The sequence below is a fragment of the Lathamus discolor genome, chromosome 2, assembly GCF_037157495.1.
Source record: "Lathamus discolor isolate bLatDis1 chromosome 2, bLatDis1.hap1, whole genome shotgun sequence".
NCBI classification, from domain to species: domain Eukaryota; kingdom Metazoa; phylum Chordata; class Aves; order Psittaciformes; family Psittacidae; genus Lathamus; species Lathamus discolor.
In genome coordinates, this window is record NC_088885.1 from 74,978,435 (window position 1) to 75,006,423 (window position 27,989).

The 27,989-nt window shown below is 41.6% G+C and overlaps 1 protein-coding gene across 2 annotated transcripts; it reads right to left on the bottom strand.

Annotated features, from left to right (window-relative positions):
• On the bottom strand, window positions 1–27,955 carry SERPINB5 (serpin family B member 5). Of its 2 annotated transcripts, none has more exons than XM_065667492.1 (7): window positions 27,945–27,955; window positions 10,568–10,742; window positions 7,554–7,691; window positions 6,089–6,206; window positions 4,573–4,715; window positions 2,923–3,090; window positions 1–1,616 (listed from the first exon to the last, which is right to left on the bottom strand). In XM_065667492.1, exons 2-7 carry the CDS (start codon window positions 10,739–10,741, stop codon window positions 1,224–1,226), a joined length of 1,134 nt encoding a protein of 377 aa, XP_065523564.1. In that variant the 5' UTR covers window position 10,742; window positions 27,945–27,955; the 3' UTR covers window positions 1–1,223. The 2 variants fall into 2 exon arrangements, with proteins under 2 accessions (XP_065523564.1, XP_065523563.1); XM_065667491.1 differs by lacking the exon at window positions 27,945–27,955 and adding an exon at window positions 16,850–16,926.
• Between the last annotated feature and the right edge of the window lie 34 nt (window positions 27,956–27,989).

The following is a 27,989-nucleotide window of genomic DNA, read 5'->3' on the forward strand; positions in this document are numbered from 1 at the left end:
GTAAATGGATTCATTTTCATTGCTGTCATTTATTGGAGGCCAAGAGTGAACACTGACAGTGAACACACAAGAGTGAACACACCAACTGACGAAGGAGGTATTGCAGACATTTGACACGGGTTTTATAGTGCTTTATTCTGAACAGTAATTAGGTAAACCAGTACTGAACATATGCAGCAGACAGTCTTCAGACACAAATGAAATCTGATTACCATGACTTCATATGGAATTTGGAGACTGGTAATTACAATGTTAATCTCACTCAAGTTGAAGTCCTTATTTCTCATGCCTCAGACATCAAGTAATTGTATGGAGTCTCCTTAATGCTGAATCCAGAACTAGAAATTGCAGACAATCTGTGCATGAAAAGTGTGGCACTTCCAGTATTAATTCAACTGTTTTGTATCCTAGAATTGCATAATTGTTGTTTTTCTCGGGATATATATATAATAGGACTCCTTGTAGCTGTGGTGAATTGGTCCCATCTTGTCTAAAGGGCAAAGAGTCAAAAAATTCCACACAGCAAAGTCCAATTTACGGACCAACGTAGGTCATGCTGAAGAGTCTTCTGGGTAAACATTCTGTCACCATGGTTATTGCCTCTTGCATCCACAGGTCTCAGTGCAGCTGCTGTTTCACAGATGCAAACTCTGATGCTAGCTTGAATTGCCTAGCTAGGCTGTCAAACTTGGACAGTGTTTCACTGGGCATTGGCAGGATCCAGCAGGGCACTCTCTGGTCCACCAGGGTGTAGCCAGCTACAAGGAGAGGGCTGTCACACCACATGTCCACATTTTCCCTTTCTATGCAGTAGGAATCCACAGAGCATGGGTCACAAGGAAGAAGAGTTTGGCTAGAGAGCAGGAATGTAGCCCTTCCTCCCAGAGCCCTTTCCAACTCCTGGTCTATATAAAACAGGCTCTCAGTTCACTTTGCTTGGGGAAAAAGATGTCAAAGAGGAACAAAATATATTCATTGCCAAGGCTGGCATACTTCTCAGTAAATCACGATGTGTTCTTCACAGTGAGAATCCTTCAGCTTACGGGGATGAAACATAAGAAGATAAACTAGTCCTGCTGCATATGTAGAGTACATTGTATTACCCCGCTGATATACGAAACTCCCGGATTTCCTTTCAGAGGTGGTAGTCAGGATGCCAAGCTTTATAGGAAAATGCACCACCATAAATGTAATTGTGCTTTTTCATAATGAATACACCCTGATTAAGGAGAACAGAACCGGCCTGAAAGAATCACATTGCGGGTTTTGTTGTGCCTAAACAAAAAGATAAATGGATGGTCAGCTTTAAATTCATCTTTGTGTTGCAGAATCCGATATCCTGGTACCTCTAGTGACTCGCCACCTTGTTCATTTACTTCCAAAGAGACTTTATGGATGATTTTTGACATAACCACACCTTTGGTCTCACACATCTCAGAGAAATCGGATGCATTCTCATTGAAGACACTTGTCATTCCCAGGCTTTCCAGAAGTGGCTTCAGATCATAATCACCTTCCACGCTAAACTTTGGGAGAAATACATTCACTTTGGTGTTGGCCATCATGCTGGGATTGGTCCACTGTAATAATGTCTCTGGAGTGAGTGCCTTTTCCAGCTGAAGACATAAAGGAACAATGGAAGTTACTGAGCAGTCCAATGAAAGAGAAAAAAAAGACCATTCCTGAACTTCCCAGTCCTATCAAGCCCCCAAAAAGTAAAGTCCAAAAGGTGACCTTTGCTTTTGAATTCACAACTGTAGCATTCAGGGTTAAGCTACTCTCAGGTGTATTGATGCAAATACGACTTAATCCATAGAACACAACGCTGGAGCAAGTCCATTTTACATGCATGCTGTGATTCTTACCCCCCTTTACAAGCCTTTGACAGGCAATCACTTCAACCACCATGTGAAGGAACCTGAGAAAGACAATCTGTACTCAGGCTACACCCAGCCAAGTGGCAGATCCAAAGGTCTGTAGCCTGACCCTACAGAGTAATGAAATTGCTTGTATTTGGGACAGAAAAAGACTCCAAATCCAGAGCCTGATCTCAGTCAATCATGAAGCTGTTTGATCAATTTTTTAAAAATTGGGAAGTGATGAGGCAGAATTTGGGCCCGTAACAAACTACTATCAGAAAGGCCTCTCTTGCATTTTAAGATAGGAGTTCTGTAATTTACTCCTACATTAAAAAGTACCTTACAGCTGCAGACTCCTCTGCCTTTACAATTTATGGCCAGTTGTAGCAAAATACAAAGGAGACTTGCATGATCATCTATCTCTTAATCCTTAAACTTTGAATAGAGGTGAAAGTATGTTCTAAAATTTTTATAGAGAAATGACATAAGAAATAGTTGTTCTTCAGGAAAAGCCTTACTCATTTTCAAATTTATGTGCAACTGTAATAAAAAATGGTTCATTTTCAGGCACCTCTGCTCAAAATTAAAATTAAGTGTAAGACCTCAGTAAAATAAATCATGGATACATGTCAACTGAAAAAAATGAGGACACCAGAGTAAGTAATGTCAGCAGTACTGAGTACTCAGTAAGCACAACTTTAAGCACTTTACTATGGAAAGAATAAAAGTCTTAAGATGAAAACTATTTTAGAAGTCCAGATTTTCAAATTGATGCAGATTCCTAAAGTGCAACATGAGCACCTTCTGCACTTCACAATGTCCTCTGTGTGCACCCTACCTAAAACTCTTGTTCACAACCTCACGCTTGGCCACAGTGTAAACAACATCACAGACAGGAGATCAGGAACAGAGAAGCAGAATAAGAAGGTAAATTCACAGGAAAAGTACTTTTTGTTTCCTTCTATATAGCATCTAAATAAGAAAAACCTTCCCTAAGCATATGCCATTATCAGCAGGCTGTTTCCAGGGGGCACATCATACCAATTACATTTTTTCATCTCACCTTCTCCAAGCCAGTGGTCTCATCTTCAATCTCTTTGGGCAGCATAATGAGCATGCTTATATGTTTGTTAAGGCATGGCAACTCAAGGATGGCAACATTTAATTCTTTTACATAGCCCAGGCAAAAAGTAGCTTCCAGATTCATCATCTGCACTGGTTTAGTTTCAGTCTGCAAAACACAGAGAAAACAATCGAGCATTTCTTTTAATTAACAAACAAGTTGGTGAGAGTTGGAAAAGTTGTAAGCTTGCATGGAATTGGTATGTTGAGTTACCATCAGAGAATTTGTTGGCTTTCACAGGTAATTAAACCAGCTGTAAGAAACTCTCTTGCCTTTTTACAGTAGGCAGCTTTACAAAGAAAAGTGGAATAGAATTCTACTTAATATAACAGCAATATATGGGGGATGTGCCTTAAAAGAGAAATTTATCTAGTATCAGTGGCCCTTTATGCTTATTTCACTGAGTGCTACAAACTATACTGTCTATACAATTATACATTTTAATGCCAGTAAGTATCAAGGACTTGAACACTTCTCAACCGTGAAGGTCAAGCTGTTCATACGAATAATTGATATTTTCTTCAGGAGCTGAAACAGAAAAAGAAGAAATTTCAGGCGTATCTAAAGCCCATGTCTTTGCCTTTCATGAAGGAAACAAACCAAAGCAAAACTATTTTATAAGGAAGATTTACAAGCTGCACTGTTCATCTGGAAACGTTTAAAATTCAAATGATAAAATTTGAAGTGTTACTTTTGAAAAATAGAAAAAGGAACTTGAGATATTTCCTTAATTTTGGTTTTGATTGTATAATTTTAAAACTTATTTAGCCAAAACTGTTGCTGATGTGGTAATTTGTGAATATTTTCAATGAACCTGAAACTCCAACTTTTCTCATGCACGTATATACATATGTATATATTTGGAGTATAATCTCTTTATCTCACAAATGTTGCCCAGCTTTATATTTTGGTTTAAAGCGGAACGTATGATGGCAACATTCATATCTGGTTACAGATTCCTGAAGGCAATGGCCATAGGCGCTGCACACACTTGTACCTCATGGCTAAGCACAGCAGATATGCCAAGGGCTGTAGCCCTCAACCTGACTGGAAAGAGGGAGATTGATGGGGCACCATCCCTGAAGTGGAAAGCACAGGGCCAGGCGCATAAGGGGTATTCTTAAAGAGACCCCTCAGGTGTAGATGTTTCACTAGCCCTGTGACCATGAGAAATGCAATGTTTTGTGCTTCGTCTCTACTGGGTTTGGGATGCAGCCTCTGGTACAGGCTGCAAGCTCTTGGAAGAAGCTACCCATGAGAATGTGTATCTCCTTGTAGGCAATGTCTGCTTCTGATCACTTGTACTCAGCTCCTGTTGTCTAAATATACTAACAGGACAGTCTGTTTTCACACTGGGCCTTTGAAAGACAGATGTGAATGCACCAGCAAAGTTTTAAAACAACACAACAAGCAAACTGGTTTAGGGACCCTTGCAACAGCATGCAGATAGCATTATATAGAGTCTAAGAATCCTATAATAATACGTATTTCTCATTTTCTATTGCTGGGTTTCCTTAGCTCAAAGTTTGCATTTTCTTGAGTGAAAACAGTACTTTTTAATTTTTATTTTTTTTTCAGAACATAACATACCTTGTTGACTTTAAAAGGACATTCTTTGATCTCTGCCTCTGGAAACTTCTTCATCCAATTTGTGATGAAATAAGCTGCATTAACTAGGAGGATCTGAGTCTGGTCATTTACACTATCCTCATTCAAAATATTCTCCATTTTGCCTGTGAACAGGTTTAAGATGGTTGTTAATACAACAAAACATTATCAGCATATATGGTAACATTTCACTGAATTAAAAAATCTGTGTCCTGCACCTCACAAATAAAATATTTTAATTCTACTAGAAAATTCCAAAAAGAAGCACTGACTTAAAATTGCAGCTTAATGTTTGAAAGTGGATTTAGGTCCAAGGCAGATCTTCCAAATCACAGGTTTTCTTGGCTTATATAGCATGTTATCAAAACTACATTTACTGCTTTGTTCAGTACCTGAAAGAAAGTACTGAATTTTCAGTGAAATTCCACAGGTTTAAGCAAAAAAGTATTTGCCATTAGGAGGGCAAGACTTGAAGGGAAATTCCATATTAGCAGCCTCTCACTTCTAGACTGATACATGAGAATAAAATAACCAGAACAGCAAAAAATGCTGCTCTGGTTACAGTTCATAATCAAATACTGCTACAGACTTCAAAAAGAATATGGAAATGTTGTGTGCTTTACTCTGTTTTAGACCTGTGCAAGCACTGCCATAAAAGACACTGAATTCAGAGCACAGTAGAGGCAAGTCCTGCCTTCATGCGTGAATTGCACAGGGCGAGATAATTTCACATGGGCATGTGTGCCATCCCAGGAAAAACCAGTTGTGGACCCATGTTTGCATATGTGCACCACACGAGGGCAACAGGCAGCAACAGACCCCAAAGACACCTGTGCCTAGGCTGCAAACAGGCTGAGTGATCTCCTGGGCCAGGGCCAGATCTCTGTCCCCAACAGACTGGGCAGGTTCTGCCCCAGGGATCCTCATGGTCACTGAGGGGCATCTCCCATAACTCAGGCCCATGGTTGGTGGCTCAGCAGCACTGCAGGAAAAGTTCCTGCTGCCCCATTCCCACAGGAAGGCAAATAAGAGATGCACATCTGCTTGTGGCTTCCTTGCTGGCAAAAGCAGCCGAGCTGAACTAAGCCAAGCTATTAATTAACAGCCTGAAATGCAGAGCTCAGCAGGTACTTCCCATCACAGTAAAATGTTTAAAGTAGACCAGGGCCCTGGTGTTTGGTGTATCTATGTCAGATGTTTGTGAAGCAACACAGCCAGGAGCTGTCATCCTCCCAAACTGTCTTGCCGCAGTCAAGTGTGAACAGCTTTGCCCAAGGCTAATGCAAGGTCAGTCCCACATTTCCACCTTCAGAAGTGTTGCAGTGTAATTCCAAAACAGGCTGACATTGCTAATCCTCATGAATCCAAATAGTAGCTCTAGTCTCCTTGCCTTCTCTAGGTGTTTATTTCTAGAAGCATTAATAAAGACGTGTCACAAGGACAAAGATCTCTTTCTCGAAAGAGGCAAACAGCACCCCCAAGGTTAAGCTGTACTCACCATCAGTTAGCTCTGAAAGAGATTTGTTGATCTTCTGCCGGGTTTCCTCGGGTTTTTCTTTGAACTCCACTAATTCCAGTTCAGATGGAAAAGGCCTCTTTGTAGAGTTGACAAAGTCCTGAAAGACACAATGTACCAAAGTCATCCTAGGTTAAATGCCACCCCCTCAATGGCTCTCTACAGAGTCTGCAACATCAGCATCCCAAGTCTCACCACCACGTAGCTGGGGAGTTTAATATGAGTGACAGTGGATGACAACCAGGATGCACAGCTACATTCAGCAGATTGCTCCCAAGGTTGTCTTCAGTCCAGTGGTGTTACATCAGCAGCTAAAGTAACTTTGGTATTGCAGGAGTGACTACATTTTCAGAGTTTGAAAGGATAAAACAACCCTTGGTGCAGACCTGGGTAATAAGGAAGACTGAGATAAATGCTACAGATGCTCACATCATGTCTGTCATCACCTGATGTTTATTGCTGTGGATAGGTACTGGCCTTTGCTGTAGCAGAGGCTGAACAGCAGGCAATATGATTCATAGAACCACAGAATGGTTTAGGTTGGAAGGGACCTTAAAGCTCACTCAGTTCCAGCCCCTGCCACAGGCAGGGACACCTCACACTAGACCAGGTTACTCCAAGCTCAGTACAGCCTGGCCTTGAACACTGCCAGGGACAGGGCAGACACAGCTTCTCAGGGCAACCTGTGCCAGTGCCTCGCCACCCTTATAGTGAAGAACTTTTTCCTAACGTCTAATCTAAATCTACCCTCTTTCAGTTTAAAAACATTCCTATCAATATGATTATAAAATTATTAAATTATTATAGCACCATTTAAACATGTTGAATTTTCTGAAACACCACTTTTAGGCTGACTTTGTCTTTGCTTGGGGCCCTACTCAAAAGCAGCTTAGGGTGCAAAACAGAACAAACCAAACAAACAAAACCCCCAACCAACCAAACAAAAAACCACCAATGTTTTTCCCAGGTATTTGCAAGGTCCGTAAGTTATAAGGCCAAACACCACTTGTGGTGTTTCCATAGCCAGGCTCCTGCCTCCTCAGACAGCTTAAGTAGTAATTACTTGGGTGTGTGAACTGGACACACACTTGGCCCACGAACTTTTTTTAAAACTGCTTTTCACTCATACTTACAAGGCAAAGACCTTGATGTGGCAGAGAAGTTAGGTCACATTGAAAACCTACTGAGCTACTGACATAAAGCACATTAATGAAAGAATTAGAAGTGTTGCAATAGTTGCATAGCTTGGGGTCAGGCAGAACACTCATCCGTCCTCCTACAAACTTGCATGGCATCAGAGCATTTTACATTGTTCATCATCTGAGTCTACCCAATTAACAGCCAAAAGTGAGAGAATTTTTTTTAAATAACATTGCAGTCTGATACCATAACCCATCGACATGCTGGCCAAGCAATTCATAGCACCAGGCTTTTCTGCAGTACTTACTGTGGTAGGATTAAGAGACTTGTCTACAAAGAGCCGTTTGACCATTTTCAGTGCAAAGAAAGAGCTGAGTTTGGAAACGTCTGAAGTTATTGTTTGAAACCCGAAAGAAACATCTTTGACATCTTTTAAATGGAGTACCTGTAAAATGAATATAATAAAATACTAAACATCTTTATTTTTATTATTATTATCTAAATATTCCTAACAGCTTTGCAAAAAGTAATGCTCGTTTGTGACCAGAATTGTGGCTTTTTGTATTTAAGCTAACAACACAACCTCTCACTGCTCTTACTCAAAAATCATCTATTTATTTGGCATCCTCACATAAATCTAAAAATCTGATCCTAAAAGAACTTTGACCAATTGCATTTCTTTCCTGTGAGCGGTCCAAAAACTCAATAGAGCTGTTCATGCTGGTGATGTGGCTTTCTCAACTAAAATGCTGTAGTATACAGTCAGGTTTTCACCTAACTTATATTCCTGTTCAAAAACCTGGAGCTTTTAAGCCAGATAAATGACGGTCCCAGTTAGTCTCCTTTCTAGAAGTGGGCTACACCTTTAAAAATGCTTAACAGATCATCAAGTTTTCTGGTTGCTGTGACTGATACATGACAGGGACTGTAGCGATAAGACAAGGGGTAATGGGTTCAAACTTAAACAGGAGAAGTTTAGATTAGACATAAGGAAGACACTCCTTACTGTGAGGGTGGTGAAGCTCTTGAACAGGTTGCCCAGAGAAGTGGTAAATGCTCCATCCCTGGCAGTGCTCAAGGCCAGGTTGGACAGAACCTTGGGCAATACAGTTTAGTCTGAGGCATCCCTGCCCGTGGCAGGGGGGGCTGGATGTAAATGATCTTAAGGTCCTTTCCAACCCAAACCAGTCTGTGATTCTATGATCCTATGACATCATGTGATATTTCAGCAAAAAATGATCAGATAAGTATGTCTGTTTTGGCAGACGAAGTATGAGCTGGAGGTAAGGCTGCTGACCCACACATGGCCACATCCCAGCTCCTGGGAATGACAAGTCCAGTTCTAGGATGTGCTGGGGTGACCTAAAGCTTACTGCTTTTAGGCACCAGAGGTGAGAGGTTTCTGCTGGTCTCGTTTGAAAATAACCCTGTAAATATGAATTGAATTCCTAATGTCTGCTTATTACAGGATCTATGATGGTGGCTGTTTCATTACAGGCAGCCTGCCCAACCCTCCTCACATGTCTCAGACTCCCACATGAGGCATGGCAGGCACTAGCAACCTGCTTTTCCCTTTGTCCTTCACTACTGCTCTTTCTCCCTGAACACATCGTATCTTCACAGACACAGCAAATTGCTGTTCTGCCTTAGCCAGCCCTCTGTGTCCTTCCCTCTCCCTGCTCAGCAGGAGCAGAAAATAAGCTCCCAAGCATACAGCACCAGCGCAGGTCTCATAGCCAAACTCCGTAGTCATTTCCTCAGAAACAACTTTCTCCACTTGTTTCCTTTTCCTCCAACAGTTTTATTTCTTAGCATTTTACATGCAGAAAGCTTCTGTGCCTGGAAATTATTTGGGGAGAAAGCTAAACTACTGCTACTTCTTTACCTGGGAAAGCTTTTGGCATAAGTTTGTTAACTGATATTCCAGAGTAAGACTGCCAGTTTGGCTCCCTTTGTATTTAGTATTTAAAAACCAAGCACGAACTCAGGGGCAGGAAGAAGTTAGAACAGTGGGAAACAGGAGATTCTACATTTAAAAACATACCAAGCTCTCCTGAGTGTTTGCAGTCAGGACTTTTTATATACCACTTGAGAAATATGAAACATAAACGCATTTGTGAAACAGAGCTACATTTGTGGACGTGTATGCTAACTTATTATGGGATGGTTCAAAGCAAATTACAGACATAAGTGAAAACAAAATTAAGAGCAGGTTAATATTTTGAAATCTCCCATTAAGAAGAAAATGCTTGAATTCTGAAATGGTGAGGAAGCTGCAGGGGTCATCTAAATTAAAAAAAATAATAATAATGATCGGAGTTAATTTAATTAAAAAGAAAAAAAACCCCACAATGCTGTGTGGAAAAATCTGCAACGCCTAGAAGATCTTCATGGATATATTGCTATGCAGCTCTGTGAATAGCACAAAACTCATTGTAAACCTGTGGCATGAGTGAGGGCACAGGGGGCTGCAAGTGGGGCTCCCTTCAGTGAACGACAAGGTACAGAGAGGAATTCCCAGTGGAGGGAAAATATATTCAAATATGTAGAATATCCATCAAAAGTAGGTAATAATTATCACACAAATGCATATGGAATTTGTTTCTGATCCACCTTTAAGGAACTGCAGAAACCATGGGCACCCTCACCAGGATAAAAAGGAACTATGCAAATCTCTGCTTACACAGGGGCAGCAGAAGAGGCTGCAAGGCTGTCTCCCTGCACTGTAGAGAGACCCTGATAAACTGCCATACTGTACCATGGTGTTGGAAACCCCTTAAACACCACAAGCTGCTTGTAAGGAGAAACATGGCTGAAGTTGAGCCTTCTTCTGCTTCATCTGCCTCCTCCTAGCGGTATTGCAGAAGAAAGGGGAAATGTCAGTGACGGAGCTGCTAACCATACTTGCTGCTGACAGACAATGGAAAAATCTTTTCCAATTCTATAAAGCTTAGGCAGTATTGAAAGACGAAAAAAAAAGAAAAAACAGTTATCCAGAAAATTGAGTGATCTTGACTGTGACTTGCAGCCACAATCAACACCATGCTAAAAGGAGACAAAGCTTCAACACAACTGTTGAGGATTCTGCCATGTCCACCTTGTACACAATTGAGAAAGCTTTTTCTTTATACAAGATTTTCAACCTCTTTTTCTGTGTGGGTTTATGGAGTGGGGAAACTTCCTGGAATTTTGAAGGGATGGTCTGCAGCCTGACTTACATGGGAACCAGATGTCTAGTAGTATATTAATAAGAATAAATAAGAAAGCATCTCCAAGTGCCACATAATTTTGCAGCCACAGAACAAAATGCTGACACCTTACCTGTTTCATTTGGTCTGCAGTATCACCTTTTGTAGCTTTATATGCCAGAGCCAGAGATGTTGAGGTACACAGTGGGGAAAATATAATATTGGCTGTTTTGTCCTTCTCACATAGTTTTTTGAACATATCAACTGCAAAGGCGGTGTTCGCTAGTTGCAGAGCATCCATTGTCATCCTGAAACAGAAAAGAGAAAAGAAAGATGACTCAGCGTAATTCTAGCTCCTGCTGTGGTGGGGCTGCATCAGACCACTGAAAGAGGCTGGACACCCGCACAGAACTGAGCAGCTTGAACCTTCCAGGAGAAGAGCGAAGGGCCTGACTGAGGCCACTCAGCTTTTGCCAGCACACTGGCAGCTCCTGAGGTCTCATCTACATCCAACCAAAGAAATGAGAGTGGTTCATTAACAGCCATCATCTTCAAGTGACAGATGGCAATCCCACATATTACACGAGCCAGTATTGCCAGAAGCACTTTGGGAAATCTGGGTAGGTCAGGGTGACCCACGCACATGAGTCAAATTGGATCACATATGAATTTAATCTGTTTTTAATTGATACTCTTAGAATGTGTCAACTTCTAAGGTACTTTGCCTATGCTCTGGGCTCTCCTGGCTCTCAGACAGACCTTTAATAGTCTCATAATCGCTCCTGTCTCTTGCTTCATGGCTAATTGTTCATCAAGGCTTTAGTTTTTGTCCTTCCTCTGAGGGACGATTCCCCATTCTCCCTAGCCTTGCTCGAAGTCTTCAGAAAGCTGTCTGGTCCTATAGGTTGAGATTGTCCGAGCAACTTAAAGGAAGCCTCCTAAATAAATACTGCTGTGTGCTCACTCACCAATTACACTGTTTTAACCGCAAATATTTTCCTAGTTGTTCCTAATAGCTACAGTTGCCACAGGGCTGTTAGCTGATCTGTGCAGTCAGAAATGGGAAGGGTAGTGCCCAAGGGACAGCCACTGCAGCCCATGTTCTGGGAAAGCCAGAGAGTATTCCCATCTTCTAGACTGCTTTCACATACCTGAAATTGCACTTTGGTCTAAGCATGTTTGTGTAGGTTCAAGCTGACAAGGGTGAAACACAGAATTTCAGTCAACAGCACAAGTCTGGCTTTAGACCAGCAAGCACAAAAAAGACAACCCCTTTTGTCATAGTGAATTTGACACTACTCTGCCTCCAGTGTCATCTATCCCTAAAAAAAAGGCAATCTGTTAAAACTGGCGTTAAACAGCTCCATCAAAGCTACTGACAGAGGCAGAAAGGAAATGGAAAAGATAAATATTGAGCATAAGATTTCACACAGAACATAAAGGATATCTCCAGCATTTGCTCTATCCAGAAAAAAATGGCAAAATAGTGGAATAAACATGGAGGGGTGATTTTAAAAGCTGTGTTCTTATCCAGACACATACCTATCTACACTTGCATGTCAGGCTCTGACACTGAAGATCTAGGGGCCCTATTTTATCCTATCATGAAAAGGAAAGTCAGTTATTTCTTACATTGGTAGAAGGTTTGCTAATCTTTTGAGAAACACCTTAAGGACAGGGATTTCTCTCCAATAGCTACTTAATACTGCAGTCTCACTTACCTAGTTCATATAACTTACATCCTAGTGCAGGAAAGATCTCACTTTCGTGGGAGAAAGGAGAAGCAGAAAGGTATGAGAAGAGAGAAAGGGGAAGAGGGAACATATGGGCAGGCAACTGTCTCCAGCAAGGTAACTTTCTTGACTGCTCCCACTCCTCCTGGTTTGGAAAGGCATTTTGAATTAGAACTGTCTCCTGTTTGAGTGCATGTGTCATACCACTCAAACGTAGCTAAATATCTGACACTACTGTACAGAGACACTGTTGTAGTACTTGACAGTAGTGAATGACTTCCAAATAATCTGTGGTATTTAACATTTTTATGGGAGTAACAGAACTGGTGCACAATTTGCCTGTGACACAGTAGGGGGAAACACTTTTGATTTACTTGTAAGGCCTGTTTGATTAGAAAAGGCTTCTTATAAAATAAATGCCTTTATTTTTATTTTAATTAACTTACAAATGTTCTTGCATCTATTTGGTAAGGCAACTGTTTTACTTGGCAACTGGTTTGTTTTGGGCTAAAAGATGCAGTATAAAAGGCTACTGAAATGCATTGCACAATCTAATTAAGTAAAAAACCACAAAGGTACTGGCATAAAACCAAGGCTCTTTAAATCCACGTTTGAAAAGCACACCTAACCGGCACTGCACTCTTGCAAAATGTTCTGGCTGTTGGTATTAGCAACAAACTGTTTGCTAACAAATTTCCTTCCACTGGGAAAAAAAAATAAATGGGAATTTGTCTTGAAGAGGGGAAACATTAAATATATATCACTGAAGAAAGTTATCCCTACATAAAAATATAGAAGAGTATGCTTTGCAACATCTAGGGGCCAGTAGCCTGGCAGTGCCCAGCAGCTGCTAGGTAAAGAGAGATTATCCATGTGAGATCCCATTTTACAATGTCAGCAGGTAGTCACGCTGATGTCAGAGTGAGGCTCACGAAACATATCTCAGAGATCTTATATGTCTAAAGCACCAGCGCAGCAATGCAACCATCTATCTCATTTACGTAGTTACAACTTATCACGCAGGAAAGCAAATAATTACCAGAAAAGAGGGCTCAGCATGCACCATAAAGGACAACAGCTTTGGGCAGAACACTGGCAAAAGTCAGTTAAAAAAAATTTGAAGGACTGAGACTGCTGATGAGGGAGTAACTTGGAACAAGAGGCAAAGCAGCAATGTAACATCATCCTTTAAAGTGCCTGTCTGTAGCTGCTCATCCCAGACGTGCACTTTTGTGCCTGTGCATGTCTTAAATAAACTGCCTTGCACAGGCTACCTACCTTATCTTCCCCATTAACTCAACCATTCACAATGAACACAGAATACATAATCCTTATCTCCTTTTCTCTTTCTTTGTCCCCCTCCCCAGCCCCCTAAAATTTGAGATTTGTGGCAAGTAGCAGCTTCTCAGGTATTTCTTACTAAGAACCAGGTGGAAAATTACCCAGGTAACAAAGAATGTGTCATTCAACATCTACCCCCCTCAAGAAGTCAAACAATACAAAGAACATCACAATGCAGAATGAGGCATGTAGCTCATCTGAAAGAAATCTTGACTTAAAGAATATCATTCTTTAGTGCTGGATGGCCTCATATTATTCTATTCAGGCCTCTGGATCTTCCTTACAGGCCAAAACTCAACATGCAATCATAACCACTAAAAAAATACTTCTTGACCCTTTCTAGCTAAATATTGCAAATCCTACGCTGTCATTTTACCATTGGTATTTTCAGTTATATTGGCAAACCTAGGGTGATTTTAAGATGCGTGTGTGCTACCTGTGTTTTGCTTCCTTAAGTTGCAAGAGATTCAGAGTAAGAAAATAAAATAGGAAATTTTGCAAAACTAAATGAAACTCTTTTTCCTTATGCCAGTGAAAAGCTGTACCATAGCTTAAAACCTCTTCTGACCTCATTAGTAACGCTGATACTGCTCATGTTGGTTCATTTTCTACAAAGTTTCAGTGTTCCTTTTTCATCGAGGAAAGCAGGAGGTACTTTGTAATGAACCTTTTATTTACCTTTTATTCATATATTAACTGCTGATACTCTCAAAGCCTCTTTTTTTTTGGAGTGAAACTATTCCTGGTAGCAGTAAAGCTCTTCATTCTCCCAATTTCTTTCAGTGCTACCATTCAAATAATGCCCATTCACGGCATTTTGTTGGGAGAAAAGCTCAGTCCCACCCTTAACTTTGAACAACAGGCTGGATAGAGAAGAATAATCTCTATACCACTTCTTCAATTCACCTGGTCAGCCATTTTTTTATGCTCTAGTTATTTATGATGTATGACCTCACCTGGAGTATTGTGTGCAGTTCTGGTGTCCTCAACATAAAAAGGACATGGAACTGCTGGAACAAGTCCAGAGGAGGGCCACGAGGATGATCAGGGGGCTGGAGCACCTCCCGTATGAAGACAGGCTGAGGAAGTTGGGGCTGTTCAGCCTGGAGAAGAGAAGGCTGCGTGGGGACCTCATAGCAGCCTTCCAGTACCTGAAGGGGGGCCTATAGGGATGCTGGGGAGGGACTCTTCATCAGGGACCATAGTGATAGAACAAGGGGTAACGGGTTAAAACTTAAACAGGGGAAGTTTAAATTGGATATAAGGAGGAAATCCTTTCCTGTTAGGGTGGTGAGACACTGGAATCGGTTGCCCAGGGAGGTTGTGAGTGCTCCATCCCTGGCGGTGTTCAAGGCCAGGTTGGATGAAGCCTTGGGTGGGATGGTTTAGTGTGAGGTGTCCCTGTCCATGGCAGGGGGGTTGGAACTAGATGATCTTGAGGTCCTTTCCAACCCTAACTATTCTATGATTCTATGATTCTATGATATTTAGGAGCTTATGACATTCATATTACTGAAAAAAAATTACTGTAGTAAACATTTCAAAATGTTAAATCCCACTAAGGACTTGAGCATCCCAAGCCTTGGGAGTCCAGTAAAGCCAGTTCCAGTCAAGTGAGAAGGGCTGAAGCTCCCATGTACAGGAAAGCCCATTAGCTGCCCATTAACAGTCTTAGAAATTAGACCAAGCTCCTGAGTCAGTAATCACAGGGAACCCTCAAACAGGGAGGAGTAAAACAAACTGAAAATGAAATTTCAGAACGGCCTGCTGCATTGATTCTTGCTGAGTCCCTCCTTTCCCGGGAAAGCGGTATGTCAGCATTTCCAGAGAGGCCCGCGGCACTGGGGCATCTTCTAAGCACAGGTAGCTTGTGATCCACCCAGCTTTCCTTAAAACTGTCACAGAGTTACAGAAGCACTTTCAGGTACAGAAGGGGGCCGAAAGGCTACGGAACCAGTTTGGAAAAGCCTGCTTTAAACATGTTTAAGACACCATTTTTGCTTAGTCACTCTTGAATGAAACAACAACAACAAACACTCCCCCCTCCCAAACCAAGAGAGAGGCTTTGTTTACTACCTGCTTACTAAGAGAAAAGCTAAATACAGCTTATCTTTTAAAAATATAACCAGCAGAATAGGAATGCCTGTGTGGAAATGTCTGACAAGTTATTTTAACTTTAGGGTAGGGATAATCTGATAAAGCAGAACAAGCATTTATTTTATTCTTGTCCTGGTTAAGCAGTCCTTCCAGGAGAAGTCACTTGTGACAGATACAGCATGACCAGTGCTGGCCATTCAGTGCTGGGGAAGTGTATTTGGTTTACAGCTCAGGAGCTGTGAGCGCCAGTGCTGTATTCTCTCCAGTTCAAGCAAACTTCCACTGTCTGAAACCGTATGAAACAAGATATATGCATGTTTCACAAATGAGGCATTAATATCTGAAATTAGCTCAAGCACTGAACATGACCCACTTTAGTTTTTACTCAGCAAGCAGAAAATATAAAGGAAATAAGGGATTTCTGTGAGCCTCTTCTTCTTACTTCTACAAAAATGACAACTCTCTACCTGGCGGAATACCTGGCTATGCAACGAGGACACAGTTTCCTCTGAACAGACATTTGTTTGAGGAATGCAAGACATCAGACTGATGTGGGACTAGAACATCTTGTACGGCTGAGAAAAAGCACTGTCAGCAAAATAGCAGGGAAAGTCACTCCAGGAAGGAAATCGGGATGAGCCACCACAATATGCTTTGTTGTACCTCAATAGCCAGTGAATTCGTTAAACTGTCACGCTGAAAATAAATTGGTAATTACTGGACCAAAGTTCCTGCCCTTCACTTTAAACAAGCGTGGGTTAATCACTTGAGTAATAAAGCAAATGGAGTGCAGTGTGCACACCTCTGCATAAAATGAAAGGCATACTCCTCTATAACAGAGACTTACAAGACAGTCCAAATGCTATTTTGACACATGGAGTATGTTTCATGGTATCATACACAACCTGTTTTTTCTGATACAGGGAAAGCCATTTGCAATAAACCACCGTATTTTAATAATTCGTAATGCCCTCCACTGTCTTACCTGCCAGATCCGATTCACTGCTTCCAATAAATCTTTTCAGAGGGAAGAAATATAGCATAGCAATGCAGCAATTTTGGGATGAAACCAAAACATTGCAGTCTGGGGAGGATCTTTGCTCCTTTCATTTCAGATGGTATCTTTTTGAACAAAGTTCCTTATCCCACTCCCTCTACAACATTATGTTTCACTGTGGAGACTTTTTTAACTATTAGTTAGGTGTTAACTAAAGTATCAGAAGAGGAAAAAAAGCTGTACTTACTTTGCCAAGCTCTAATCCTGGTAAACAAGTCAATGGAATGGGTACAGCACGAAGAACTAACTACCGGTGGTGAAACCTTGCTGAGCAGAAGGCTCTCTTACCTTGCCTGCTCATTGACACCACTCCCACTTTACCAACCTTAATTTGTGCAGACACACACTCCCTCTCACTCTCTCTTTCTTCCCTCCCCCAGCCTTAATCATGCTTCATAGCAACTCCTGCATTGCAGGAGCAAAATGATTCACACCCAAGTTGTCTTTACCTGCCCAGCTACTGAAGACAACAACAAGCTCTGGCAGGAAAGAGCAGCCTTTGTCCATTGCCTTCAGCAAGCACAGTACAAAAGGCACCAGACAAGAATGAAGGAAGACTATGAAGGAGAGAATACAGGAGCAATTAAAAGGCCTTCTGAGCAAAACAGTACTCCAAATTACTTTGGAGTTTCCGCTATTTGCAGAAAAAATTGCAATCGTGAAAAAGACACCCAGGGTAACAAACAAAACATGTAGGAGTGTGTGGCTGAGCACCTAGCATCTGTATATGCATTAAGGCAGTGTCTTAACTCTGTCTTTGTAAGGGGAACAGGTCTGTATTTGGTTGCCCTAAAAGCCCAAGGCCACACTGGAGTTAACACTCCAGGGAAAATACCTGCCCTCCTTATTGCTGTAAAGCAAGAGCTTCCTTCCACAGGCAGCCAGGTCTTCTGCAAGACAGCAGCCTTTTCTGCTGTCCCTAGAGGTGGAAGGGGAGCAGAAAATCCCATCCCTTCACCTCCAGGATGAGGACACTTGGGTTCATGTTGTAAAGCTGATTTTAACGGCTGGACAGTGGAAAAGAGAAAAGACTCTACATTGCCAAGCTGGAGGTGTATAAACATCACCCACAATTAGAAAATAGCTCTGTGATGGCTGAGGTCGGGCACTATGTAGCTGTACTGAATCCTTCAGCCTGACCTAGTTACTGCTGAGAAATTAATTATTTCTGGTCATGGTGCTACAAAACTAATAATCACTGCTGCAATTGTGATGCTTCAGATGAAGGAGTCCACACTGGCACTGGTAACTGAGCAGCTCAGAGGGAAGTCTTGCTTTCCCTGAGAATGGGTATTTTTGGCTTATTTGCCGTTGGAGGCAATGTTAAAATAACTGTGACTTCCTGGTAGCTTCTTACTCATATTTATGAGAACTCCTGCCATATGACTGTGTCTTACTTACAGCCCAGCCAGGAAGATGTGGAAAAGTAGAAGATGCTGATCTGAAAATTACAACATGCTTAACCTCAGGTAGTTGAGGTTTGCAACGGACAAGAAATGAAGCCACTCTCTCCCAGTTCAGGAACACTCTCTCATGGTCTGACTGAATAACAACTACTTGCATCAGCTTCCCTGTGTCCTGCACTTACCTTTCACTAAATTAGGCTTGTTCAGTTTAATCTCAAAGCACTTTCAACACACACCTATTATGGCCTGTATTTCTATCACCAAGTTAAAAAAAAATAAGAGAGAATAAAACAACAGGATTTTTCCTTATAAAAAAATCAAAATTATTTTTAAGCCCGCTGTTAGTTGGACACCTTCTATTGTGATATTATGTCAGAAAATAAGTAAATCAGGGAAAAACAATGGGTGTGTGATGTGGAACACTTTGAATATTAAAGCCTTGTAATGCAGACAAGTCACAGTCTACTTACAAAGTAATAGCTCAGCTCTTGTCCTCTCTTTTACACAGCCCAAGGAAAAACACGAAGACACTGCTGGATGCTGGGATCCAGAAGTTACATATGTGTGTCTTCATCTATGAACTGGCAAGCTGGACGCACTTCCTTGCAGAAGGGATGCAACCAGCCAGCTGACTCTCCTGTTAGTCAGCCCGCTTTCAGCCCTCGCTCCCCCAGCTCTCCCTGACACTCCCTCTGAACAGCTCCCAGGAACGCTGTCCCTGCATACTGCTGGAAGGGAACAAAAACCAGCTACCTTCTCTCCACCCTTAGGGCAAGCTTATTTGGGAGGAGGGAAACTCCTCCTGCTCAAGACCACATGGAGAACTATTCTAACTATTTCAGAGACTCAAACACTGTAGTGTTCTGTTTGTTTGTTTTTTCCTTCCCCAAACTCACTAATGCTCAGTGCATACGTGATTGCAATTAATGCTGTTATGCTCTGAAGACCACATGGGAAATCACCTACAAGTGGAAATGAATATAAATAGAACAAACTGGTGCATTCTTTCTAAGCTGCCAGTCATGAAACGTCTCCTAACCAAGTTACAGCTTTCACAGTAAGCTGTGGATCTTGCAAGGAAGCCAATGACAGGAGGTCAGTTGTACTTTTTATTTTGATTCGGTGACCTATAACACAATTAGAAAAATTCAAAGGGTAAGATTGCAGAGTCTGTAAACAGGTACACACAGCAGCACTTTTAATATTCCCCACATAACATGAGTTCGGATTTCTTTTTAGCAACAGGAATAAGTGATAGCCCAAATATTTTTAATTTCCATAAGAAATACTATCAAAGATCAGACTGACAGTTACAAACCACAAGGTAATTTGAAATTAGAATAACATTTGCAATAATAAAGTGTTATTCTCTGGTTCCATTGAGAAAGACAACTGAACAGCAACAAGCTGTCTCTATTTTCTCTTTCTTCCCAAGGTGTATGCCCTGTTACACATAAATGATGGTGTCACATAGCAACACACTGATTCAACATGTATGGTAGCAACAGTTTTCTTCAGACACATCTGCTGACGTAGAAGTATTACTCACCGGTGATTACTTCTAACAACAGACTGGAAATTAATTTCTCATACCTACTTACTTACTTTTGGGGTTTTTTTAGTGAGGCTGTTCTGGACTGGGGTGTACATTTCACTGGGAAAAAAAAATGAAATAGGCAACCAAATACATGACAGCTTTCAGTGAGAACAAAGCCTTTAATCTGGTGATGAGAAATTAATGATCCCATGTTCTGGAATCAGGCTGTTGAGAATCTGACTACTTTCCCTAAAGGTATTGCTCCCAAAACTTAGCACCAGGCATAATGCTTGGTGCAATACAAATAAATCAGCTTAACAGAGACAGATTTGACTGACTACTTGGAAGAGCCTGTGAAACAGCCCCCTAATATGACCAGGAAATCAAAGTATAAGGGGAAATGCATATATATATAAGAGACAAAAAAAAACCCATGGCGCGTTATTCTGAAACTTCATCTTTTTCCCACAACAAAGACTAAGATCAACTGCTGTGAAACAAAAGCAGAGATACAATGCTTTGGATTTATCACTTCTCACTATAACATCAGTGATCCGCTCTGTCCAGGAAGATAAAATTTCGAACCCATCCCTGTGTGCACTGCTGATTCAGGGTGCCATCTCATGGGGACATAGATAATACTCTTTTTCCCTTGTCACCAATGCCGGCAGTTACTGCACCATGTTCCTTTGCCAGGCTGGAACTATGAGTCAACATCACCTGCCTTAATGTCTGTTCCAGAATGTCCTGGGTTCAGCAGTAGCAGTTATTTTTCTCCTTCTTAGGAGCTAGTACAGTGCTGTGTTTTGATCTTTTGGCCTGAGAAGAGTGCTGATAACGCCGATGTTTTTAGTTGCTGCTCAAATGTTTGGTCTGGCCAAGGACTTTCTGAGCCTCATGCTCTGCCAGGGAGGAGGGGAGGCCGGGAGGAAGCAGAGACAGGACACCTGACCCAAACTAGCCAAAGAGGTATTCCATACCACAGCACGTCATGCCCAGGATGTAACGGAGAGTTACCCAGAAGGGCTAGGGACTGCAGGGTTGGAGGAGGTATCGGTCGGTGCTCGGCTGGGGAGAATGGGGCGAGTTATCTGTTGGCTGGTGTTGAGGTGTTGTATTCTTTCCTCTTGTTATTTCCTTTAGCATTATTATTATTGGTGGTAGCAGTAGTGATTTGTGTTACACCTTAGTTACTAAACTGTTCTTATCTCAACCCGTGGGAGTTGCATTCTTTTTGATTCTCCTCTCTGTCCCTCCGGGAGTAGAGGGAGGGAAAGAAGGGGGGGAGTGAGCGGACAAGCTATGTGATTGGCTTTAAACCACAACACAGAAAAAATGCAAACATTCTCACATTTGTCATGTTTCCTCAGTCTTCTCTTTTTCTTCCCATTTAGTGATATTTTCAAATCTTTGAAGTGCCACTCCCTAGTATTCATAGGATCACAGAATAGTTTGGGTTGGAAGGACCTTAAAGCTCATCCAGTTCCAACCCCCTGCCATGGGAAGGGACACCTTCCACTAGACCTGGTTTCTTCAAGCCCATTCCAACCTGGCTTTGAACACTGCCGGGGATGGGGCAGCCACAGGTTCCCTGGGCAACCTGTGCCAGTGCCTCACCACCCTCACAGTAAAGAACTTCTTTCTAATATCTAATCTAAATCTGCCATCTTTCAGTTGAAAGCTTGTCCTACCCCTTGTCCTATCTCTACATGCTCTTGTAAAAAGTCTCTCTCCAAATTTCTTGTAGGCCCCCTTCAGATACTGGAAGGCTGCTATAAGGTCTCCCATGAGCCTTCTCCTTCTCCAGGCTGAACAGCCACAACTCTCTCAGCCTGTCTTCATAGGAGAGATGGATTGTTTAGGTGAATGGATTCACATGATTGAAACCACCGTACCATGGGAGTACTGCTACTGCGGATGCTTTCTCTACATATCCAGTCTGTTGTACTCAAGTATAGATCTGTGGAGGACCTCAACTACTGAGTTACTGTCAGCATAATAATCCGTCAGTAAGTTCCTAACTGAGCATTGGAGCAATTTTGAAATTGTCATCCTTCACCTAACAAAATCTGTATTGGGATAGGACTGCCCCTGTGGCTACATCAAGGTAGGGACTCTAATGAGAGAGGAGATCATACTGACATAAGCTAAATTAGCAGACCTACTTTTCCCAACAGGAGTAAAGGGACCAAGCAGCCCTCTCCCTCAGAAACCAGACTAGTTTTAACTCAGGGCTTCAGCAGTTTCTGGAAGGGGTTACATGACCTTCACTGCCCTCTGTAGTAGACCTGGACTCTTGACAAACAGCTTCCCTTCCAGCTTTGTGTTTGCATTACTCCCTTAAGAGGGTATGAGAACTAGGGACGCCCCCACACCCCCACTGCCCTTTCTTTTACCTACTGTCATCAGTAGATGAGTCACTCTCTTCTGTAATCCCCATAGTTGTGTGACTGTGTGATTAATGCAAGCCAAGGCACACACTTTCCCAGAGTTGCTCAGTGCAGTTTCATAACCTGAATATATGTGTATTACAGAAAAACAAAGGCTTAGAAACAATATTTGCTAAAGATTTCACTGGAAATGGAAACAGAAATTCAGCCTTCACATGTTGAATTTTCTCCTGTTGTCTGTTTTCAGTGGAGGGTGGAGTGAAGGACTTTGTTTATCCCTGAATGCAGCTAAGATGAGGTGTGAACATGTTAATTCTTGCTTCTCCTGTTGGTATTTGGCAGATCTATTAAAGGCAACCAAATCGTAGTGGCATTCTTTTGCACTACTTGAAGGAACACACCCTGCAAGTTTTCTGTATGATCAGGAAACTATAGAAGTTATAGCTTCAAACCATCTCAACTTCCAGATGTAAAATTTAGAAATAATAGCCTAAAACCCCAGCTAATGTAAACTGATTAGTGTCCATGATAGCAAGGGAGCTATTCCCATGCTGAGCAGTAGCAGGACAACTACCAGTAATGCAGGACTACTAGATTGGCATCACAAAACACATAGAAAAGAATACTGTATTAGCCTATAATGTGAAAATATAAAAAAAGTTATAAATCATAAAAAATATTCTATATTTTACAAAATAAAGTGTTAGGACTTGATAATAGAATGCTTCCTTTTCACTTTCCTAGTTACAATTACCCAGACAACAGGCAACCTATGGAGAAATAGCTTTCTTCAGTCATTTTGAGATCTAATGCTCCCATTAAGCTCTATGGGGACATTTCAGAGGATACTGCATGTATACCCCAGCAAGCTACCAAACTTATTAGCACAATAACATTAACATTTATATGATAGGAGTAGGACATAAAGATGTAATTAGGCCTACAGAAATTTGTGGTAATGCAAATACCTATCCATCTGTTTATCTAAGGTCAGGATTCAAAGCCCACTGTGAAGGTGGCTATTGACTTCAGTGGATTTTGAGTAAAATAGGGCAACAGACTTGTTAGTGAGAATCATATTGAAAGGTGTGGAGAAGGTGTTGTGCATGTGGAAGGATTACAGACAGCTCATGACAGAGTAATAGCCTGGTTCAAAGAACTTCCTGCTTAAGATGAAAATTATTCTGAGTGGCTTGGATGAAGAGAAAGTTAAATGACTTCTCTATCCTGTTTCTTCTCCATTCCGTACAAGACCTAATTAAAAGGCTTAGGAATTAAAACAGCGATTAAAATTTAGAGGGAGCCAGGAAGGAAATGCTAGCCCAGAAATGTAGTGCAGGCTAGACTGCAGTAGCTACACAGCCTGCTACTCCTAATACAGCTGCTAGCTTTTGGTGGTTGTGGGACTTCTTGTGCTCCCCTGAGCCTGCAGAAGTGAGAGATGCAGCAGCAAGTGTCTTATCACTGTGATGCTCATCCCCCTGTACACCACCATTGCATCTCCCATACTGTGGAAAGGGGGAACATATTGGTTGGAAGACACCTTGGATGGCCCAAGCTCTTCCTACCCTCCTGTGAATTAAAGAACTGTGAGACTCCAGATCTGAAGCAGAGGGGATGTTTAGACTCTCACTTCTTAAAACACTATTTTGAAGAAAATTACAAGACAAACCACCATTCAGAAGAAAAACTATTTGAAGGGGCTGCACTATGGTCTACTCCCAGAACAGGTCTCTTATCCTTTATTTCCTCATTCATCCAGACTACAAGTCACTCAGTAATGTTGCAAACACTGCTCCCTACAGTCACATAGGAAAAAAACACTTTGAATTTAGCGTGAGAATGAAGTCTGCTGGAAACATCAGAAGTAGCACATCAGTTTTAAAATGTATGCATGCAGTGTGACTCTCTGGTTTGCAACAGCTAAGTTCAGTTATTCTGCCGCATATTGGAACTGCAAAAGTTACTCCCCCATCATCTGTGTAGAAGAGTCTGGTAATGCCTTTAAAAGCACCTACTTGAGCAGAACTGCTTTTCTGCTTCTCACTGCCTAACCATCCTGGAAGCCTGGCAACAGCAAACACTACAGGCTTTCTATTGCACCGGAGAGCAAATTCCCAGAAAGAAAAACTGGGTCAACTCACAGATTTGTGTCTTTTTTAAGACAGTGAGACACAAGCTGTGACAAGCAGCTGCCTCGAACCTTTGCATAACATGGGCTGTAGAACCTGATCTACCGACTTAATGAGACCCATGATTTGTCTTTGGATTATAGCATATATTTTTAAAAAATATGGCAGTGATTAAAAAGAGACCCCAGATGATGATAGCATCTACACTATCCTTAGGAGCTGTTCCAGAGATTCTACAGGTCATCGAAGTATTAAATGAAGGCAACGTGAAGTAACCCAAAGTGCACAATCCAAACCTGAAGCTTTCTAAACTCAAAGAAGCATTGGCTGCAGGACATCTTTCAACGGTTTTAATAATAAAATCTCCAAAGTGAGTTGGGCTGTAAGCCTGCTAAATGCTGTGACTGTGGAAACATTTCAAACAAAAATGCAGCTACACCAAACTCAACAATGCATAGCAAATAATCATATATGGGTGGCTAGGAGTTGGCAGCTCCAGCTGGCAAAACTGGGTATCTTAAATGAACATGAGTCAAACAATACAACCCTGAAGCCACATCTGCTCAATTGTGCATGAAGTCATCACTGAAGAGATTTTACTCCATTTAATTAATTTAATCTCAATGAGTTAGCAAGACCTAACATACAAAATGCTATGCAGAGAAGACCTAGGTGAAATGTTTGTCCTTGGCCTGTATACAGAACACCACACAGTTCCTGCGTGGTGAGCTCATGATGAGGAAAGCCTCACCAGAAATCACCAGACTCGTGCTGTATAGGGAAAATATTACCCTTGAAGATAACACCGGCAAAGCTAAGAAAAATAATCAAGCCATGGGATGAGATACAGATTCTGAAGACCACTTACTCCTAAAAAAAACAGTCCTTCAAGATTTGCACCAAAGCTCACCTTTGCTTTGAGTACCATAGATGTAACACAGCTTTATTTTGGCTTGTCTTTCTGGTCCTGAGTACAGCTTTAGCTCATTTCCTCCTGGGCACCATAGCTATACAACACCCTTTCTGAGCCCCAAGTCCTGAGTGCATTAAAAATAAGGGATGTTAGGATACAGCTCTGTTCTACCATCCTGGTGTGGTTTCAGTGCTATTAAAGTGGTTATGGATGACAGCCATTCACCCAGGAATATCATAGCAGCAGTACTCCCAAAGGTACTATGTTAGAGGCAGACACATTCCCAATGACAGCTGGTGGCTTGGATCTCTTAGAAACAGCAGTGCTCCTGCTTTTGAGCCCCTCATGTTTTCCTGTGCAGAGGGGGAGGCTTCAGACTGTGCAGGCCACACAGCCAGACTGACAGTCTGTGCCCAGCACAGCTTCACCACACATCCATTGGAGGTCCAATCTCAGGTGCATGAGCTCACTGTGTTTACACCAAACTAGATCAAGGTAACATAATGGGATTTGGACAACCTGAATTTTACTTGCTAGCTTTGTTACTGCCAGCCTTTGTTACCTAGGTCACAGTGATCTTTCTGCATAGTTTCACCAGGTAGAAAAATACAGAAAAACAGAGGTTGTATTTTCTTACCTTTCTTCTCTGCCTTGCCTATTTTCAGTTAAGTTTTCTGAGACAGTGATTTCTCTTAACTGCACAGCTCTCATGTCATCTAGTTAACACTGAAGTCTCACTCTGATACTAATATTAGTCATCTCTAGCTATCTCTCAGCTGCCATAATGGAGGAAAATCACAGCTATGAGGCCTGGCTGTGCTGTAGACATGACTTGTTTTATACCCATCTATCCTTGGCCCAAGGTGTTCATGCAGCATGTAGTGCGGACGCCTTCTTTCCACACCAGGAGATGGCAGCAGGAAGTGTTCTCCACAGTAGCTCACTCAGCCTTAACACGGAAGATCATACATGCCTGTGCCACCCACCTGAAGTCACAGCAATGTGAGTAACAGCACCCCAGGGAATTAAGAGATGGACTTAGCTGAGGCCAATAGGTACCTATATTAGCATCTTTAAAACATTTTCTTTTCATTACACTTTATTGTACACAATCATTGTGATAAGGATTCTTAGAATACGGTAACACAGGAACTTTTTCCTAAAACTGAAGTAATATCCTTTCTGTGATAAATCATTAGCTTCTCAGGAATTAATTTTGATGTCATTACTCAGCATTCAGCCAGTCTTTCCTCAGGCAAAACTAGCTGCGAAGTGCAATTATAGTAGGAATACTGTATGAGTAAGACTTGAGCAATGAGTGCAAGATTTAGCCTGTTATCTGTATACATAGGTCCCTTCTCTTTTTGATTTGCTTTCTTTTAAATTTCATTCATATTTGCAGAAACCAGGTGGGCTTTGTGGAGTTTCAGAAGCTAGTTCAGTGCTATTGGGGTGGCATTTACTACTTACATGCTTGTGACATACTTACTGTTTTAGAACTTTAGATGTAAAAGCTAAATACAACATTACAGATTTGAAAATCATAGGTACAGATGACACAGACAGGAATATTAGTGACAGGAATGTATCTGAGAATGTGCCATTACACAAATCAGAATGAGAAGGTAAAGACAGAAGGGAAACTGAATCCCCAGGGAAGTAGTGTGGTTTTGTTAAAAAAAAGGAGGTTAAAAGTAGACCAAAGGCTCCAAGATGGCATAATCAACAGTAAAAGTGTAAAAAGGATGGGTTTGCCTCACACTTTGAAGATGTAATAAGAATAAGAAAGAAGCAGTTACATGTGATTTAAGCCACAGAGCTTCTTGAGCACTTCAGACCATGGATGCTCTGCTTGAATCCTGCTGCCAATGCAGCTATAAGTTTCCTTTAGATATCATCAGCTCTCCCATCACTTACCCAGTTTCAGTTGTCTTTTGTGACAAATGCAATAAAGCATATTTTCTGAACCATCTCTCTTTACCATCTCACTTCCCAAAGCCCAATTACATGACTTTATCTTTGGTAAATCACATCTTCTCACATTTGCAATCAAGCCAAGAAAAACAGCTGTTTTCAACCATGCCTAAAAATCAACCAAAGCATCCTCCAGTATGTGGGTATACGAAGCCACTTACTAAAATTATCTGCGAACCAGATGACTTGAGGAAAAGATTGCCACAACCTTCTCAGGTATGGGGGTCACTGTGGGGGTGCCTTTTATACTCTGCCCAGAACAGGCAGACTACCGACAGTATTGGACGAGTTCACTGAACCATAATATTAGAAAACAAAATCAAGAAGTGACACTAAAATTTGTAAGTGTACTTACTAATCTATAACTACCTCTACAGGCAAATCTCGAATTTACAACTACTTCTAACTCTGGCTCCCTACAAATACGTGAAAGGAGGGTGCAGTGAGGAGATGGGTGGTCTCTTTTCCCAAGTAACAGGACACGAGGTAACGGCCTCAAGCTTCACCAGGGGAGGTTTAGATTGGATATTAGGAAAAAATTCCCCACCGAAACAGTGATCAGGCATTGGAACAGGCTGCCCAGGGAAGTGTTGGGATCACTGTTCCTGGAAGAGTTCAAAAAACATGTAGATGAGGCCCTTAGTGACATGGTTTAGTGGTGGTCTTGGCAGTTCTACGGTAATGGTTGGACTTCATGATCTTAAAGGTCTTCTCCAACCTAGCTGATTCCACGATCCTATGATGCCAAGTCAAACTCACATTGCAGTCACCTGGAGGTAGTTGGAAGAATGAGGTTTATTAATCTGGTGAAGTTTCCCAGATATTCCTTTTTTTGCCCTAAAGGAATGACAGCAGCACAGTGAAGCGTATAGCAGTCACTTAGGAGAGGTTCACACATCCACACAAGGGAACTTCGCAAAACTGGTTTACCATTTGCTACATGTTCTGCATCACTTCCTCCTTCACATTCTGTGG

Bases quoted from the DNA above. Each gene is read 5' to 3' on its own strand.
- SERPINB5 (XM_065667492.1), bottom strand. From the start codon at position 10,741: ATGACAATGGATGCTCTGCAACTAGCGAACACCGCCTTTGCAGTTGAT. The intron at 6,207-7,553 runs GTAAGTACTGCA...TGTGTCTTTCAG, and splicing joins AGTCTCTTAATCCTACCACA to GACTTTGTCAACTCTACAAA. The intron at 4,716-6,088 runs GTGAGTACAGCT...ACCTGTTCACAG, and splicing joins TCTTTCAGAGCTAACTGATG to GCAAAATGGAGAATATTTTG.